This window comes from Ranitomeya imitator, chromosome 8, assembly GCF_032444005.1.
Source record: "Ranitomeya imitator isolate aRanImi1 chromosome 8, aRanImi1.pri, whole genome shotgun sequence".
Lineage (NCBI taxonomy): Eukaryota > Metazoa > Chordata > Amphibia > Anura > Dendrobatidae > Ranitomeya > Ranitomeya imitator.
The window spans coordinates 180,720,640-180,734,791 of NC_091289.1; the positions used below are offsets into that span (position 1 = coordinate 180,720,640).

The 14,152-nt window shown below is 41.6% G+C and overlaps 1 protein-coding gene across 14 annotated transcripts in view; it reads right to left on the reverse strand.

The window, feature by feature from the left end:
• The window catches only part of PTPRF (protein tyrosine phosphatase receptor type F), a 1,072,658-nt gene that overhangs the window by 148,676 nt on the left and 909,830 nt on the right, over positions 1 to 14,152 (reverse strand). For all 14 annotated transcript variants that reach the window (XM_069738054.1, XM_069738062.1, XM_069738067.1 and 11 more), the window contains one exon: positions 13,603 to 13,744. In XM_069738054.1, the coding sequence (XP_069594155.1) occupies positions 13,603 to 13,744 (142 nt within the window). The remainder of the gene's footprint in view (positions 1 to 13,602; positions 13,745 to 14,152) is intronic.

A 14,152-nucleotide genomic window follows, 5' to 3' on the forward strand; every position in this document is an offset into this window, starting at 1 on the left:
AATTAAAAAAGAATAAAAGACAAGCAAAAATGTTGTAAAAAAACGTATTTTACTTAGCGGTTTTCCTGCCAACACTCGAGTGTTTGAAGCAGATTTTTCTGCAGCAAAAACAATTGTGTGCACATACCCTGAGATCAGTCTAGTAGCTAAAAAGATAACGGTATTATAAAATATCTGCGATCTTAATCGATATTAAGTTATTCTCACACAGCCCAATGATTCCAAAGTATCCCCCGCAGCACAGAGAATGTCCTGTGTCCAGAAGCTCACGATCTAATCTCGTGCATGAAAGCCAATGTATGCCGATACCGGAGGTTCAGGTTGACCTGGGTCAGTTCTAAATTGCCACAGAGTTGACGCAACGAAAATCAACCCGAGATTATTATTCTCGACTGTCAACAGCTTGCTAGAGCCAGGGATAATTAGCCACAGTGGCTAATGAAAAGCGTACCTCTCATCTCCACATGCTTATATTCTAATACCGCCGTTAATTAGCGCTGACAGAATGTTTTCCTTTTATATCAGTTGCTCGAGTTTTGAAAGGAAAAAAAAATATGAAGAAAAGTTTCTTACTAATATCAATTTCATTTTTTAACTTCTCGATGAATTCCTGACCTTCAGCTTTTTTTCACAATATTTTTTTTTTGTATAAGAATAAAACATTTCCATACACTTCATCTGATTAAATTTCGAGCGCTGTATTAATTCTACCAGCTTTATCTTTTTTTCTCGCTTTGTTGTACGAGATTCTAAAGGTTACAGACAATCGCAGCGTTCGCCGTGTAGGCGATATGTGGTTTAACCTGCAAAAAAATTGTGTATCCATTCGCTATCATTAGAAAACGGCACTTATTATTAGCAAAACCACATATTGACTTGTTCTTTTTTTTGTTTTTTTTTAACCACATCGCTGGTGCTCGATGGCCACCAGGTGTGTCTTCATCTTTAATGGGACAGGAATATGCATTCTTATGACTGTATATAGTTTCCCCTCCTCTCTTGCTCGGCCCACAGTTATTGCTAGCAGTGAAGTAGTTCTGGCATACAGTATATAAATGAGGAGGATCAGGATGAACCCGGGGTAAGAGGGTAAAACAGTGCCAGGAGATATGGAAATAAGGCCATCAATACTTTACAGAAGGCGTGACTATCATCAGTAAGTAATGATCCATCAGAGGCTGCAAGTTATAGAAACTCTAAGAAGAGTGTCAGTCTATAATGTCACCTGTAGCAGCAAATCCAGGATCCCATAATGTTATGTGTTTTTATCAAATGCTTCCAGCAGTAGGATGGTGGAAGTAATTACTTCATTTTGACAATGCCCAGACCTCACGCAGCTTGCATGGATTGAACTTAGATCTGATCTATAGCGAACTGTGAAAGATCGGGACATTGAATCTATAATGCAGACCTGAAAATACATCGGGCAATGGCCACCTGGAAGCAGCCACACTCCAAGAATAAAAGCAGCAATTTAATATTAATTTTTCTTAAACACCTGCTGCCCCTACTTTCTATACCGATAGATCATTTTAAGATTGTGGAGGAAGTGTGGACACAATGTAACTCCGGTATTACAAGGGATGTAACAAATTGTTTCAGTGTATGAAAGTGCACAATTCCATACATGGCTAAAATGTGCAGCGATGTTGAGTAAGACTCTGGAGCAGCCGCCTGATAACGGACAAACGCATCTCTTCTCCCCATTGGCCTCCTCTAATTCAGATCTTTTCCATGAATTGTTGCCCTTGGATTCTATAATCAGTCTCTGTCCCCCTATTTTTCTCGGTGGCGGTAGGAAGCGGTCGCACGTCCTGGTTCGGTGTCCCCGGCCCTCCCCATCGCGGAGCTCGTAGCCTGGGAGGCAGGTAGCACACACTGTGCAGGAACAGGGCTCGGAGCAAGGACACATTGCAGGCAAGCCTCCCTGCAACCATCATTTGTATCTGTCAGACGTTTATCATTGACAGATCTGTTTCTTTCAGGAAGACATTCAGGATGTAGATCAAGGGGAGTAAGAGGATGCAATATTTATGGAGTCGGCAAAGCATTTTGACATTGCCTCTTCCACGGAGGTGGGGAAAAAAACAGCGAGACGCAGGCCACAATGGACAAAAAAAATGTTGTGCGCGGATATAGCATTATTTAAGATTAAGGGTATGTGCACACGTCCGGATTTTTTCCTGACAAAATCCTGAGAATTCTGCCAGAAATTCGCGTTTTTTTTTCTCGCGGATTTCTCGCGGAATTTGCGCGTTGTTTGCGCGGAATTTTTGCGGATTTTTTGTGGTTTTTTTTCCCCCTGAATGTCATTTTTGCTATGGAATCCGCAAAAAGAATGAGCATGTCCGTTCTTTTTGCGGAATGCGTTTTTTTTGCGGAAAAAAACGCTATCATATGCACAAAAAATGCGGAATGCATTCTAAAAGATAGGATGCATAATGTTAGCGTTTTTTTTTACCGGATTTATAGCGTTTTTATAGCGAAATTCCGCAAAAAAAAGCGCTAAAAATCCGGACGTGTGCACATACCCTAAGAAAGCAAAGAGTCATAAGTAATGAGAACCATTTATCAGAGTGAAGCAGCAGAATCCCGCAGGGACCCGTCCTGCAGCCAGCGCCTCCTTTATTAGTGCCAGCTACTATCCTATATTAAATGAAGCATCTTCTAGTAAAGAGCTAAGACATGTAAACCCTTATTTGCTGCTGTGCTTCTGTGAGGGAGAAATGACGCAGCAACAGACAAAGATTAACCAGCAGTTCAATGAACAGAACTTATTTTTTTTAGTAATTTGCACATTATCTTGCCTTCGCCTGGACACAACATAAGCACAGGTTTATTATGGCAATTTACACCTGTGGTCTGTGACTCCAGCCCAGCTGCACGGTCTACTGAAGCCTGTGGTGGTCTAAGACCCACGTCCTGTCTGACAGGAGCCATTGGCTGCTCTATAATACTAATACTCCCATACTTCACATCGAATCTCTGCTCATTCGTTCAGATTAGCAGCTGCAAATACAAAATCATTGCTGGAGAGCAGAGATCAAGTATAGCAAGGAGCATATAACTATCAAATGCAAGTGATCAACGCTGAGGAAAATCAAGCACAGGACTCAAGGATCCGTCAGATGAACCCTGTGACTTATTAAGGATCCGGTATGTCCGATTTTTGATCCTTTAGTTCTCTAGCAATAAGCTGCTGCCAGGGATGTCTGGCAGTGTTTCTCTCCATCATAAAGAATAGAGAAGCGCATTGAGAACTCCTGTCTATGGGACACTTGGGCGAGATAGTTGCCAGCTGAATGATCTAATGTGTATGGAGGCTCCAATGTGCCATAGCTGAAGATCTTCCTTACGATAACAATCATACAGGAGGGCTGCAGCCTGGAATTACCCACTGACCATCCACTTGAAGCACATATAAGATGGCCATTCACACTAGATGAATGCTGATGAAAACCACTGATTTCAAAATGATAGCATGTGACCTATCGCTAGAATCAGGGTCTCAACCCCTACATCATGCCATGAATACATGGCAAAAATATGCCTTTCACAATCTACATTGTGGTTCAAAAACAGTTTGATTTGATGCCAATCTATTGTGGAAGATGCCCTTTAACAATCATCAAGATCAGACTCTTCATAGGTGTCTATTCAGATCGCACTTGCCCCTTCGCACATCTTAAAGGGCAGGAGCCGTCTTCTTGTATGACGCTGGGTGAGTGTCAGTAACCATGGGCTATGAATATAAATGGCAGGTGACATTTACGCAACATACAGACGACGTGAAGATATTGTATGATTGACACACAACCACAAACCAAGAGGTTGCTGCTCATTTGATTGTCTTTCCAAAGTTTGACAGACTGCTGCCAAGACCAGGCAGCCCTGAGTCCAGAAATATGAATACATGGCAGAAAACACAGCGATGCCGATAAGCAGTACGTACACGACTAACAGTGTATCCGATAGGAAAGCTACAGTACCCTTCCAAACAAAGGTCCCAAAACGAGGCAGGGATGACCCACACATACGATCTGATCAGATGAGCCCCTACAAGACAGAACTATGCAAACAAGGCTTATTAATGACTACATGATATTTGGAACTGTTCTTCCTATTTACTGACAGAGTCAATCAGAGCCAGGAATGAGTTTTCTGACAAAGTAATGAGTGCATTCCACGAGGGCAATTTGTGATTAAATTGGAAAGTTTCAGAGAGAAATTATTACTATTATTATTATTATTATTTTTCTCTCTCTCCCTTGTAGGCAAATATGGGATTTGTTAAAGTAAAACTCGCTGGAACGTTTGAAGCATTGTTCCTCTTGAAAATAGGCTCTATGCATTATAACCAACACAATTTCCAATGCCTCGTAGCTACGGAATGGAAAACGTGTATCCACTTTATCTTATTTACAATTATTATGATTAATAATGTATAAGGCACAAACAATGGGCAGAACAATGTGCGATGTGGTGCGCGCAGGCTACGGTTCTTACTCAGGCTCTGTAAAACGGGAAGAGAATCTAATGGCGGAAATATATAAGAATAAAAACAAACCAGGAATTAACTGCGGCTTTCTCACAATGGAGGAACCAGCTAATGCATCAAAAAAGCCCAGGGACACGCTGTAACCAAGACCCCCTGATTGTTACTGCTTTTCTCTCTAATTTTCATGGTAGATAATGTTGTTTAGAGATGGCTTAGCGATAGTAAGCTGATACGAAAAGTACCATGTATTTCTGTCCACAGGAAGCAGCATCATTAACGTTGCATTCCACTGCATAGGAGGCATTATAGCAGTTGTAATTCTGGGCACAGTGGGCAGAATTATAGTAGTTATATTCTTGTACATAGGGGCAGTATTATAGTAGTTATATTCTTGTACATAGGAGCAGTTTTATAGTAGTTATATTCTTGTACATGGGAGCAGTATTATAGTAGTTATATTCTTGTACATAGGGGCAGTATTATAGTAGTTATATTCTTGTACATAGGGGCAGTATTATAGTAGTTATATCCTTGTACATAGGAGCAGAATTATAGTAGTTATATTCTTGTACATATGGGGCAGTATTATAGTAGTTATATTCTTGTACATAGGGGCAGTATTATAGTAGTTATATTCTTGTACATAGGAGCAGTATTATAGTAGTTATATTCTTGTACATAGGAGCAGTATTATAGTAGTTATATTCGTGTACATAGGAGCAGTATTATAGTAGTTATATTCTTGTACATAGGGGCAGTATTATAGTAGTTATATTCTTGTACATAGGAGGCAGTATTATAGTAGTTATATTCTTGTACATAGGAGCAGTATTATAGTAGTTATATCCTTGTACATAGGAGCAGAATTATAGTAGTTATATTCTTGTACATATGGGGCAGTATTATAGTAGTTATATTCTTGTACATAGGGGCAGTATTATAGTAGTTATATTCTTGTACATAGGAGCAGTATTATAGTAGTTATATTCTTGTACATAGGAGCAGTATTATAGTAGCTATATTCTTGTACATAGGAGCAGTATTATAGTAGCTATATTCTTGTACATAGGAGCAGTATTATAGTAGTTATATTCTTGTACATAGGAGCAGTGTTATAGTAGTTATATTCTTCTACATAGGGATCAGTATTATAGTAGTTATATTCTTCTACATAGAGATCAGTATTATAGTAGTTATATTCTTCTACATAGGGAGCAGTTTTATAGTAGTTATATTCTTGTACATAGGAGCAGTATTATAGTAGTTATATTCTTGTACATATGAGCAGTATTATAGTAGCTATATTGTTGTACAGGGTGGGCCATGTATATGGATACACCTAAATAAAATGGGAATGGTTGGTGATATCAACTTCCTGTGTGTGGTACATTAGTATATGGGAGGGGGAAAACTTTTCAAGATGGGTGGTGACCATGGCGGTCATTTTGGATCCAACTTTATAAGTGGCCCACCCAGGTGTATCCATATAAATGGTCCACCCTGTACATAGGAGCAGTATTATAGGAGTTGTATTCTTGTACATAGGAGCAGTATTATAGTAGTTATATTCTAGTATGTAAAAGCAGTAATATATTAGCTATACTAAACTTACTGAAACATTTTATAAAATGCATTTACCATGCAGCCTTCAGTATTACTAATGTTAGTTCCTTTTGTGGTGAAATTGATTGCTAAATGGTCAGTTTATAGGCTTTTCTAGAAGTAATTTGCAGATCCAGAGGCTTCTTGGCGCTCATCTGAAGGATGCACAGATCTGCTGATACCCTGACATATGCTGAATATAGAGGGCAGATGTCTTGGTATGAGATTAATTCCAGCTCAGGCCTCCAGGAGGGAGTTATTTTCCCTCATGAGACTCTGCATCTACAGGTTCGGCCCTTCGCTAACATGCACGGCATATCATGCCTAAACTTGTTGTTTACTTCTTCCAAGATGCTCAATAAGATATTTACTTTGCTCTACCCACAATACAAAAACCTTCTTTTAGCCATTTATGATGCCCTCCCGCTGGCAGACAAGCAAACCGAGTCTGTTACTTTACTGCTTCAGGTCATAACTGAAAAAGACAGAACATGCTCAAAATGACTCCTGCATAATTCAGCTTATCAGAAGCCCAGGTAAAAAGAAAGAAGAAAGGAACAGAGGTGTTTCAATGGACTCTCCTCCCTTTCTCGCTTTCCTTCTTTCAACGAAAGAAGTAATTTTCAATTACTGAAAAATATGCACACAAGATTCCACTTCCCGTAGCAGCCGTAGAGGAGAAAGTGACAAGAATTAAGCCCCCCATACACATTAGCTAGCTGTCTACCAACTCCCTCAAACACTGCGGAGAGCTCCTGTGAGTCTTCCAGCAGGATCGGCTGTCCAAAATTGTTTGTGCTGATCCATATCTCCTCTGACAATCATCTATCGGGGATGACGGAGGGGGACTGGTGGGCCAAGTGGTCCTCATGTCATTAAACTGTTGGCCGCGCCAATCAACGTTAGCTGATGTTATTCTAATGTGTATGGGCGCCTTAAAACAAGTTAGATTACAGGAACTCGCTTGGGCAATTATCTATGGAAGAATTTAAAAAGTGTTTCATGCGAAAGACACGTGCCACGATACTCTTTGTTTTATTCTCCAAATTCTTCAAAACGTCGCAATTACTTTATGAACTCTGAGAAAACATAGTAACATAGTAACATAGTAACATAGTTAGTAAGGCCGAAAAAAGACATTTGTCCATCCAGTTCAGCCTATATTCCATCATAATAAATACCCAGATCTACGTCCTTCTACAGAACCTAATAATTGTATGATACAATATTGTTCTGCTCCAGGAAGACATCCAGGCCTCTCTTGAACCCCTCGACTGAGTTCGCCATCACCACCTCCTCAGGCAAGCAATTCCAGATTCTCACTGCCCTAACAGTAAAGAATCCTCTTCTGTGTTGGTGGAAAAACCTTCTCTCCTCCAGACGCAAAGAATGCCCCCTTGTGCCCGTCACCTTCCTTGGTATAAACAGATCCTCAGCGAGATATTTGTATTGTCCCCTTATATACTTATACATGGTTATTAGATCGCCCCTCAGTCGTCTTTTTTCTAGACTAAATAATCCTAATTTCGCTAATCTATCTGGGTATTGTAGTTCTCCCATCCCCTTTATTAATTTTGTTGCCCTCCTTTGTACTCTCTCTAGTTCCATTATATCCTTCCTGAGCACCGGTGCCCAAAACTGGACACAGTACTCAATGTGCGGTCTAACTAGGGATTTGTACAGAGGCAGTATAATGCTCTCATCATGTGTATCCAGACCTCTTTTAATGCACCCCATGATCCTGTTTGCCTTTGGAGCTGCTGCCTGGCACTGGCTGCTCCAGGTAAGTTTATCATTAACTAGGATCCCCAAGTCCTTCTCCCTGTCAGATTTACCCAGTGGTTTCCCGTTCAGTGTGTAATGGTGATATTGATTCCCTCTTCCCATGTGTATAACCTTACATTTATCATTGTTAAACCTCATCTGCCACCTTTCAGCCCAAGTTTCCAACTTATCCAGATCCATCTGTAGCAGAATACTATCTTCTCTTGTATTAACTGCTTTACATAGTTTTGTATCATCTGCAAATATCGATATTTTACTGTGTAAACCTTCTACCAGATCATTAATGAATATGTTGAAGAGAACAGGTCCCAATACTGACCCCTGCGGTACCCCACTGGTCACAGCGACCCAGTTAGAGACTATACCATTTATAACCACCCTCTGCTTTCTATCACTAAGCCAGTTACTAACCCATTTACACACATTTTCTCCCAGACCAAGCATTCTCATTTTGTGTACCAACCTCTTGTGCGGCACGGTATCAAACGCTTTGGAAAAATCGAGATATACCACGTCCAATGACTCACCGTGGTCCAGCCTATAGCTTACCTCTTCATAAAAACTGATTAGATTGGTTTGACAGGAGCGATTTCTCATAAACCCATGCTGATATGGAGTTAAACAGTTATTCTCATTGAGATAATCCAGAATAACATCCCTCAGAAACCCTTCAAATATTTTACCAACAATAGAGGTTAGACTTACTGGCCTATAATTTCCAGGTTCACTTTTAGAGCCCTTTTTGAATATTGGCACCACATTTGCTATGCGCCAGTCCTGCGGAACAGACCCTGTCGCTATAGAGTCACTAAAAATAAGAAATAATGGTTTATCTATTACATTACTTAGTTCTCTTAGTACTCGTGGGTGTATGCCATCCGGACCCGGAGATTTATCTATTTTAATCTTATTTAGCCGGTTTCGCACCTCTTCTTGGGTTAGATTGGTGACCCTTAATATAGGGTTTTCATTGTTTCTTGGGATTTCACCTAGCATTTCATTTTCCACCGTGAATACCGTGGAGAAGAAGGTGTTTAATATGTTAGCTTTTTCCTCGTCATCTACAACCATTCTTTCCTCACTATTTTTTAAGGGGCCTACATTTTCAGTTTTTATTCTTTTACTATTGATATAGTTGAAGAACAGTTTGGGATTAGTTTTACTCTCCTTAGCAATGTGCTTCTCTGTTTCCTTTTTGGCAGCTTTAATTAGTTTTTTAGATAAAGTATTTTTCTCCCTATAGTTTTTTAGAGCTTCAATGGTGCCATCCTGCTTTAGTAGTGCAAATGCTTTCTTTTTACTGTTAATTGCCTGTCTTACTTCTTTGTTTAGCCACATTGGGTTTTTCCTATTTCTAGTCCTTTTATTCCCACAAGGTATAAACCGCTTACACTGCCTATTTAGGATGTTCTTAAACATTTCCCATTTATTATCTGTATTCTCATTTCTGAGGATATTGTCCCAGTCTACCAGATTAAGGGCATCTCTAAGCTGGTCAAACTTTGCCTTCCTAAAGTTCAATGTTTTTGTGACTCCCTGACAAGTCCCCCTAGTGAAAGACAGGTGAAACTGCACAATATTGTGGTCGCTATTTCCTAAATGCCCAACCACCTGCAGATTTGTTATTCTGTCAGGTCTATTAGATAGTATTAGGTCTAAAAGTGCTGCTCCTCTGGTTGGATTCTGCACCAATTGTGAAAGATAATTTTTCTTGGTTATTAGCAGAAACCTGTTGCCTTTATGGGTTTCACAGGTTTCTGTTTCCCAGTTAATATCCGGGTAGTTAAAGTCCCCCATAACCAGGACCTCATTATGGGTTGCAGCTTCATCTATCTGCTTTAGAAGTAGACTTTCCATGCTTTCTGTTATATTTGGGGGTTTGTAACAGACCCCAATGAGAATTTTGTTACCATTTTTCCCTCCATGAATTTCAACCCATATGGACTCGACATCCTCATTCCCTTCGCTAATATCCTCCCTTAAAGTGGACTTTAGACAAGACTTTACATAGAGACAAACCCCTCCTCCTCTACGATTTTTACGATCCTTTCTAAACAGACTGTAACCCTGTAAGTTAACTGCCCAGTCATAGCTTTCATCTAACCATGTCTCGGTTATTCCCACTATGTCAAAGTTACCTGTAGATATTTCTGCTTCTAGTTCTTCCATCTTGTTTGTCAGGCTTCTGGCGTTTGCGAGCATGCAGTTTAGAGGATTTTGTTTTGTTCCAATCTCCTCACTGTGGATTGTTTTAGAAATGTTCTTACCTCCCTTCTGAATATGTTTTCCTGGGTCGTCTTTGTTCGAGTCTAATGTTTTTCTTCCCGTCCCCTCTTCTTCTAGTTTAACGCCCTCCTGATGAGTGTAGCGAGTCTTCTGGCGAATGTGTGTTTCCCAGGTTTGTTGAGGTGTAGTCCGTCTCTGGCGAGGAGTCCATCATACCAGTAATTCACACCGTGGTCCAGGAATCCAAATCCTTGTTGTCTGCACCATCGTCTTAGCCAGTTGTTTGCATCAAGGATCCTGTTCCATCTCCTGGTGCCATGCCCGTCTACTGGAAGGATAGAAGAAAAAACTACCTGTGCATCCAGTTCCTTTACTTTCTTCCCCAACTCTTCAAAGTCCTTGCAGATTGTCGGTAGGTCCTTCCTTGCCGTGTCATTGGTGCCAACATGTATCAGAAGAAATGGGTGGACGTCCTTGGAGCTGAAGAGCTTTGGTATCCTATCGGTCACATCCTTGATCATCGCACCTGGAAGGCAGCATACTTCTCTTGCAGTTATGTCCGGTCTGCAGATGGTTGCTTCTGTGCCTCACAGTAGTGAGTCTCCCACCACCACCACTCTTCGTTGCTTCTTGGCTGTACTTTTTGCTGTCACTTGTTGCTGTGTGCCCTTTTCTTTTTTGCTTGCTGGTATTGCTTCATTCTTAGGTGTGCCATCTTCATCCTCTACAAACATTTGATATCGGTTCTTCAGTTGTGTGGTTGGTGATTTCTCCATGGTCTTCTTGCTTCTTTTGGTCACATGCTTACACTCATCTGCTTTTGGAGGTTCTCTGACACTTTTTTCACCTTCTGTGACCAGTAGAGATGCTTCTGTTCTGTCTAGAAAGTCTTCATTCTCTTTGATGAGTTTCAAAGTTGCTATTCTTTCTTCCAGACCCCGCACCTTTTCTTCTAAAAGGGCCACTAGTCTACACTTCTGACAGGTGAAATTGGATTCTTCTTCTGGTCGATCTGTGAACATGTAGCACATGCTGCAGCTCACCATGTAGGTTGTCACATCTGCCATGTTGCTCCTAGATCCTGCTGACTTGCTGTGTGTTTTCCTTCTTGTGTAATCTACTCAGCCAAGCTCTCTTGCAATAATGTCCTACAGGCAAAAATTTGCGCGCCGTAAGGCGCGCGGTTTGGTGATGCTTTCGAAGCAGCTGGTCCCGGCTGTACCCAACGATCTTCTAGCTTAGGGAGACTTCGCTTCTCCCAGAAGGCACCTGGAATATGCAAATTAGCCTCCTGAAGCTTGAATCCCTGGTTTGGTGATGCTTTCGAAGCAGCTGGTCCCGGCTGTACCCAACGATCTTCTAGCTTAGGGAGACTTCGCTTCTCCCAGAAGGCACCTGGAATATGCAAATTAGCCTCCTGAAGCTTGAATCCCTGGTTTGGTGATGCTTTCGAAGCAGCTGGTCCCGGCTGTACCCAACGATCTTCTAGCTTAGGGAGACTTCGCTTCTCCCAGAAGGCACCTGGAATATGCAAATTAGCCTCCTGAAGCTTGAATCCCTGGTTTGGTGATGCTTTCGAAGCAGCTGGTCCCGGCTGTACCCAACGATCTTCTAGCTTAGGGAGACTTCGCTTCTCCCAGAAGGCACCTGGAATATGCAAATTAGCCTCCTGAAGCTTGAATCCCTGGTTTGGTGATGCTTTCGAAGCAGCTGGTCCCGGCTGTACCCAACGATCTTCTAGCTTAGGGAGACTTCGCTTCTCCCAGAAGGCACCTGGAATATGCAAATTAGCCTCCTGAAGCTTGAATCCCTGGTTTGGTGATGCTTTCGAAGCAGCTGGTCCCGGCTGTACCCAACGATCTTCTAGCTTAGGGAGACTTCGCTTCTCCCAGAAGGCACCTGGAATATGCAAATTAGCCTCCTGAAGCTTGAATCCCTGGTTTGGTGATGCTTTCGAAGCAGCTGGTCCCGGCTGTACCCAACGATCTTCTAGCTTAGGGAGACTTCGCTTCTCCCAGAAGGCACCTGGAATATGCAAATTAGCCTCCTGAAGCTTGAATCCCTGGTTTGGTGATGCTTTCGAAGCAGCTGGTCCCGGCTGTACCCAACGATCTTCTAGCTTAGGGAGACTTCGCTTCTCCCAGAAGGCACCTGGAATATGCAAATTAGCCTCCTGAAGCTTGAATCCCTGGTTTGGTGATGCTTTCGAAGCAGCTGGTCCCGGCTGTACCCAACGATCTTCTAGCTTAGGGAGACTTCGCTTCTCCCAGAAGGCACCTGGAATATGCAAATTAGCCTCCTGAAGCTTGAATCCCTGGTTTGGTGATGCTTTCGAAGCAGCTGGTCCCGGCTGTACCCAACGATCTTCTAGCTTAGGGAGACTTCGCTTCTCCCAGAAGGCACCTGGAATATGCAAATTAGCCTCCTGAAGCTTGAATCCCTGGTTTTAAAAAAAAAAAAGGTCTTTAATTTCATAAAATCGTTCTAGGAGAAGGAGTGGAGTACACTTTTGACAAAGTTTGCAACTATTTGAAAAGTCGCAAATGATGATTCAGGTGAAAACCCGTAGAGGCAAAAAAAAAAACACAACTCAGAGGAAAACAAACATTAGGCTAAAAAAAGGCAGAAATGGAAAGATGAATATGGCGCCAAAAAAAAGGTGCAAAACACCAAAAACTGGGCAAAAAAATAGGTGTGAATGCAAGAATGAATCGGGACTTTAGTTTCTGAAAGTTCCTTCATGGTCATACCATTACTAAGATACATGAGGATCTCTTAAAGTTTGAGATTACTTTGGGATTTAAAAGGTTATTGTTATTATCTCCAGTATAAGGGGATGATATGTGAGCAGGGTTTTGAGGGGGCCGGAAGCAAGCTGTGGGATCAATGTGAGCAGCGAGGATATAATCCCTCTAGTGATCACAGAAAGAAGCAGTGATTTGTCACACATGGCAGAGCCCGAGAGCACAAGGACGCCGCCGTCCTGGACTAGTGAAGAACGATTACAGAGACCTACCATGCCCTGAACCTTCACTAAAGACTATGCTAAATATGTAAGACACAGATAACCTTGTGTTGCTGGTCTTTAGAAAGTGGAGCAATGACAAATGTATTGCTTGGCCACCGAGTATAAAGTTCATGACAAAGTGAAGAGATCTGTCTGAAATTCACAGTGTTAGTAGAGGCTTTTCTCTGCATTGTTTTTCACTTGCTCGTCCATCCATAAACCATGTAAAGACATATTTTGCAAAGTGCCACTGATATCATTGCAAATAATAGAGGTTTTATTCATGTACCCGTTGAAGTTTCCATCACTTTTGATGTCACGCGTTAACATATACCCAGTATTTGCATAAAAAATTATGGAAATCCCCAATAGACCCCATTAAATTCACAGTATTTAATGGGGTCTATTTGAATCCGTTGAACAATAAAGGGATGACAGCTTTATGTAGAATACTGTAAACTGATTGATGGCTGCCATCTCATACCTTCTAGAACAGTCAGTTTGGCGTTGCTGTTGATTTCCCCCACACTGTTGGTTGCTGTACACTCGTATATTGCTTCATCCCTGTGAACCCGGAGGGGCTGTATTCGAAGAACAGACCCTGATCCATCGTCAAACTCTATGACCTAAAGAGCAGAAGAATTCACATCAAATTACCAATGGTAAAATATAAACCTTTACTTTATTTTCGGTCTTTAAAAATGCGCTGTTTCCAATTCTTCATGACTATTAGGAACTATTATCTGTAAACCCCAATAGAACAGAGCCTCTGGCAGGTCTAATTTAGCTTGGGCTGCTAACAGTATGCCTGTAAGGTTTGGACAATATGGCGCCCTCAGTCTATTTTCTATTCATCCTGCTCAGTTATCGGAGATGAACAAGTGGTGCTGGGCATAGTTCTCGGTTTTGGGTTCATAATCTTAACGGGAACCTGACAGGTGACGCATGCTGTCCGATCCTTGGGCAACATGTACCAGGCACTGGCTGAACGATCTCAGCCAGGTATGTCTGACTCTGAAACGCCGTGGTGTTTC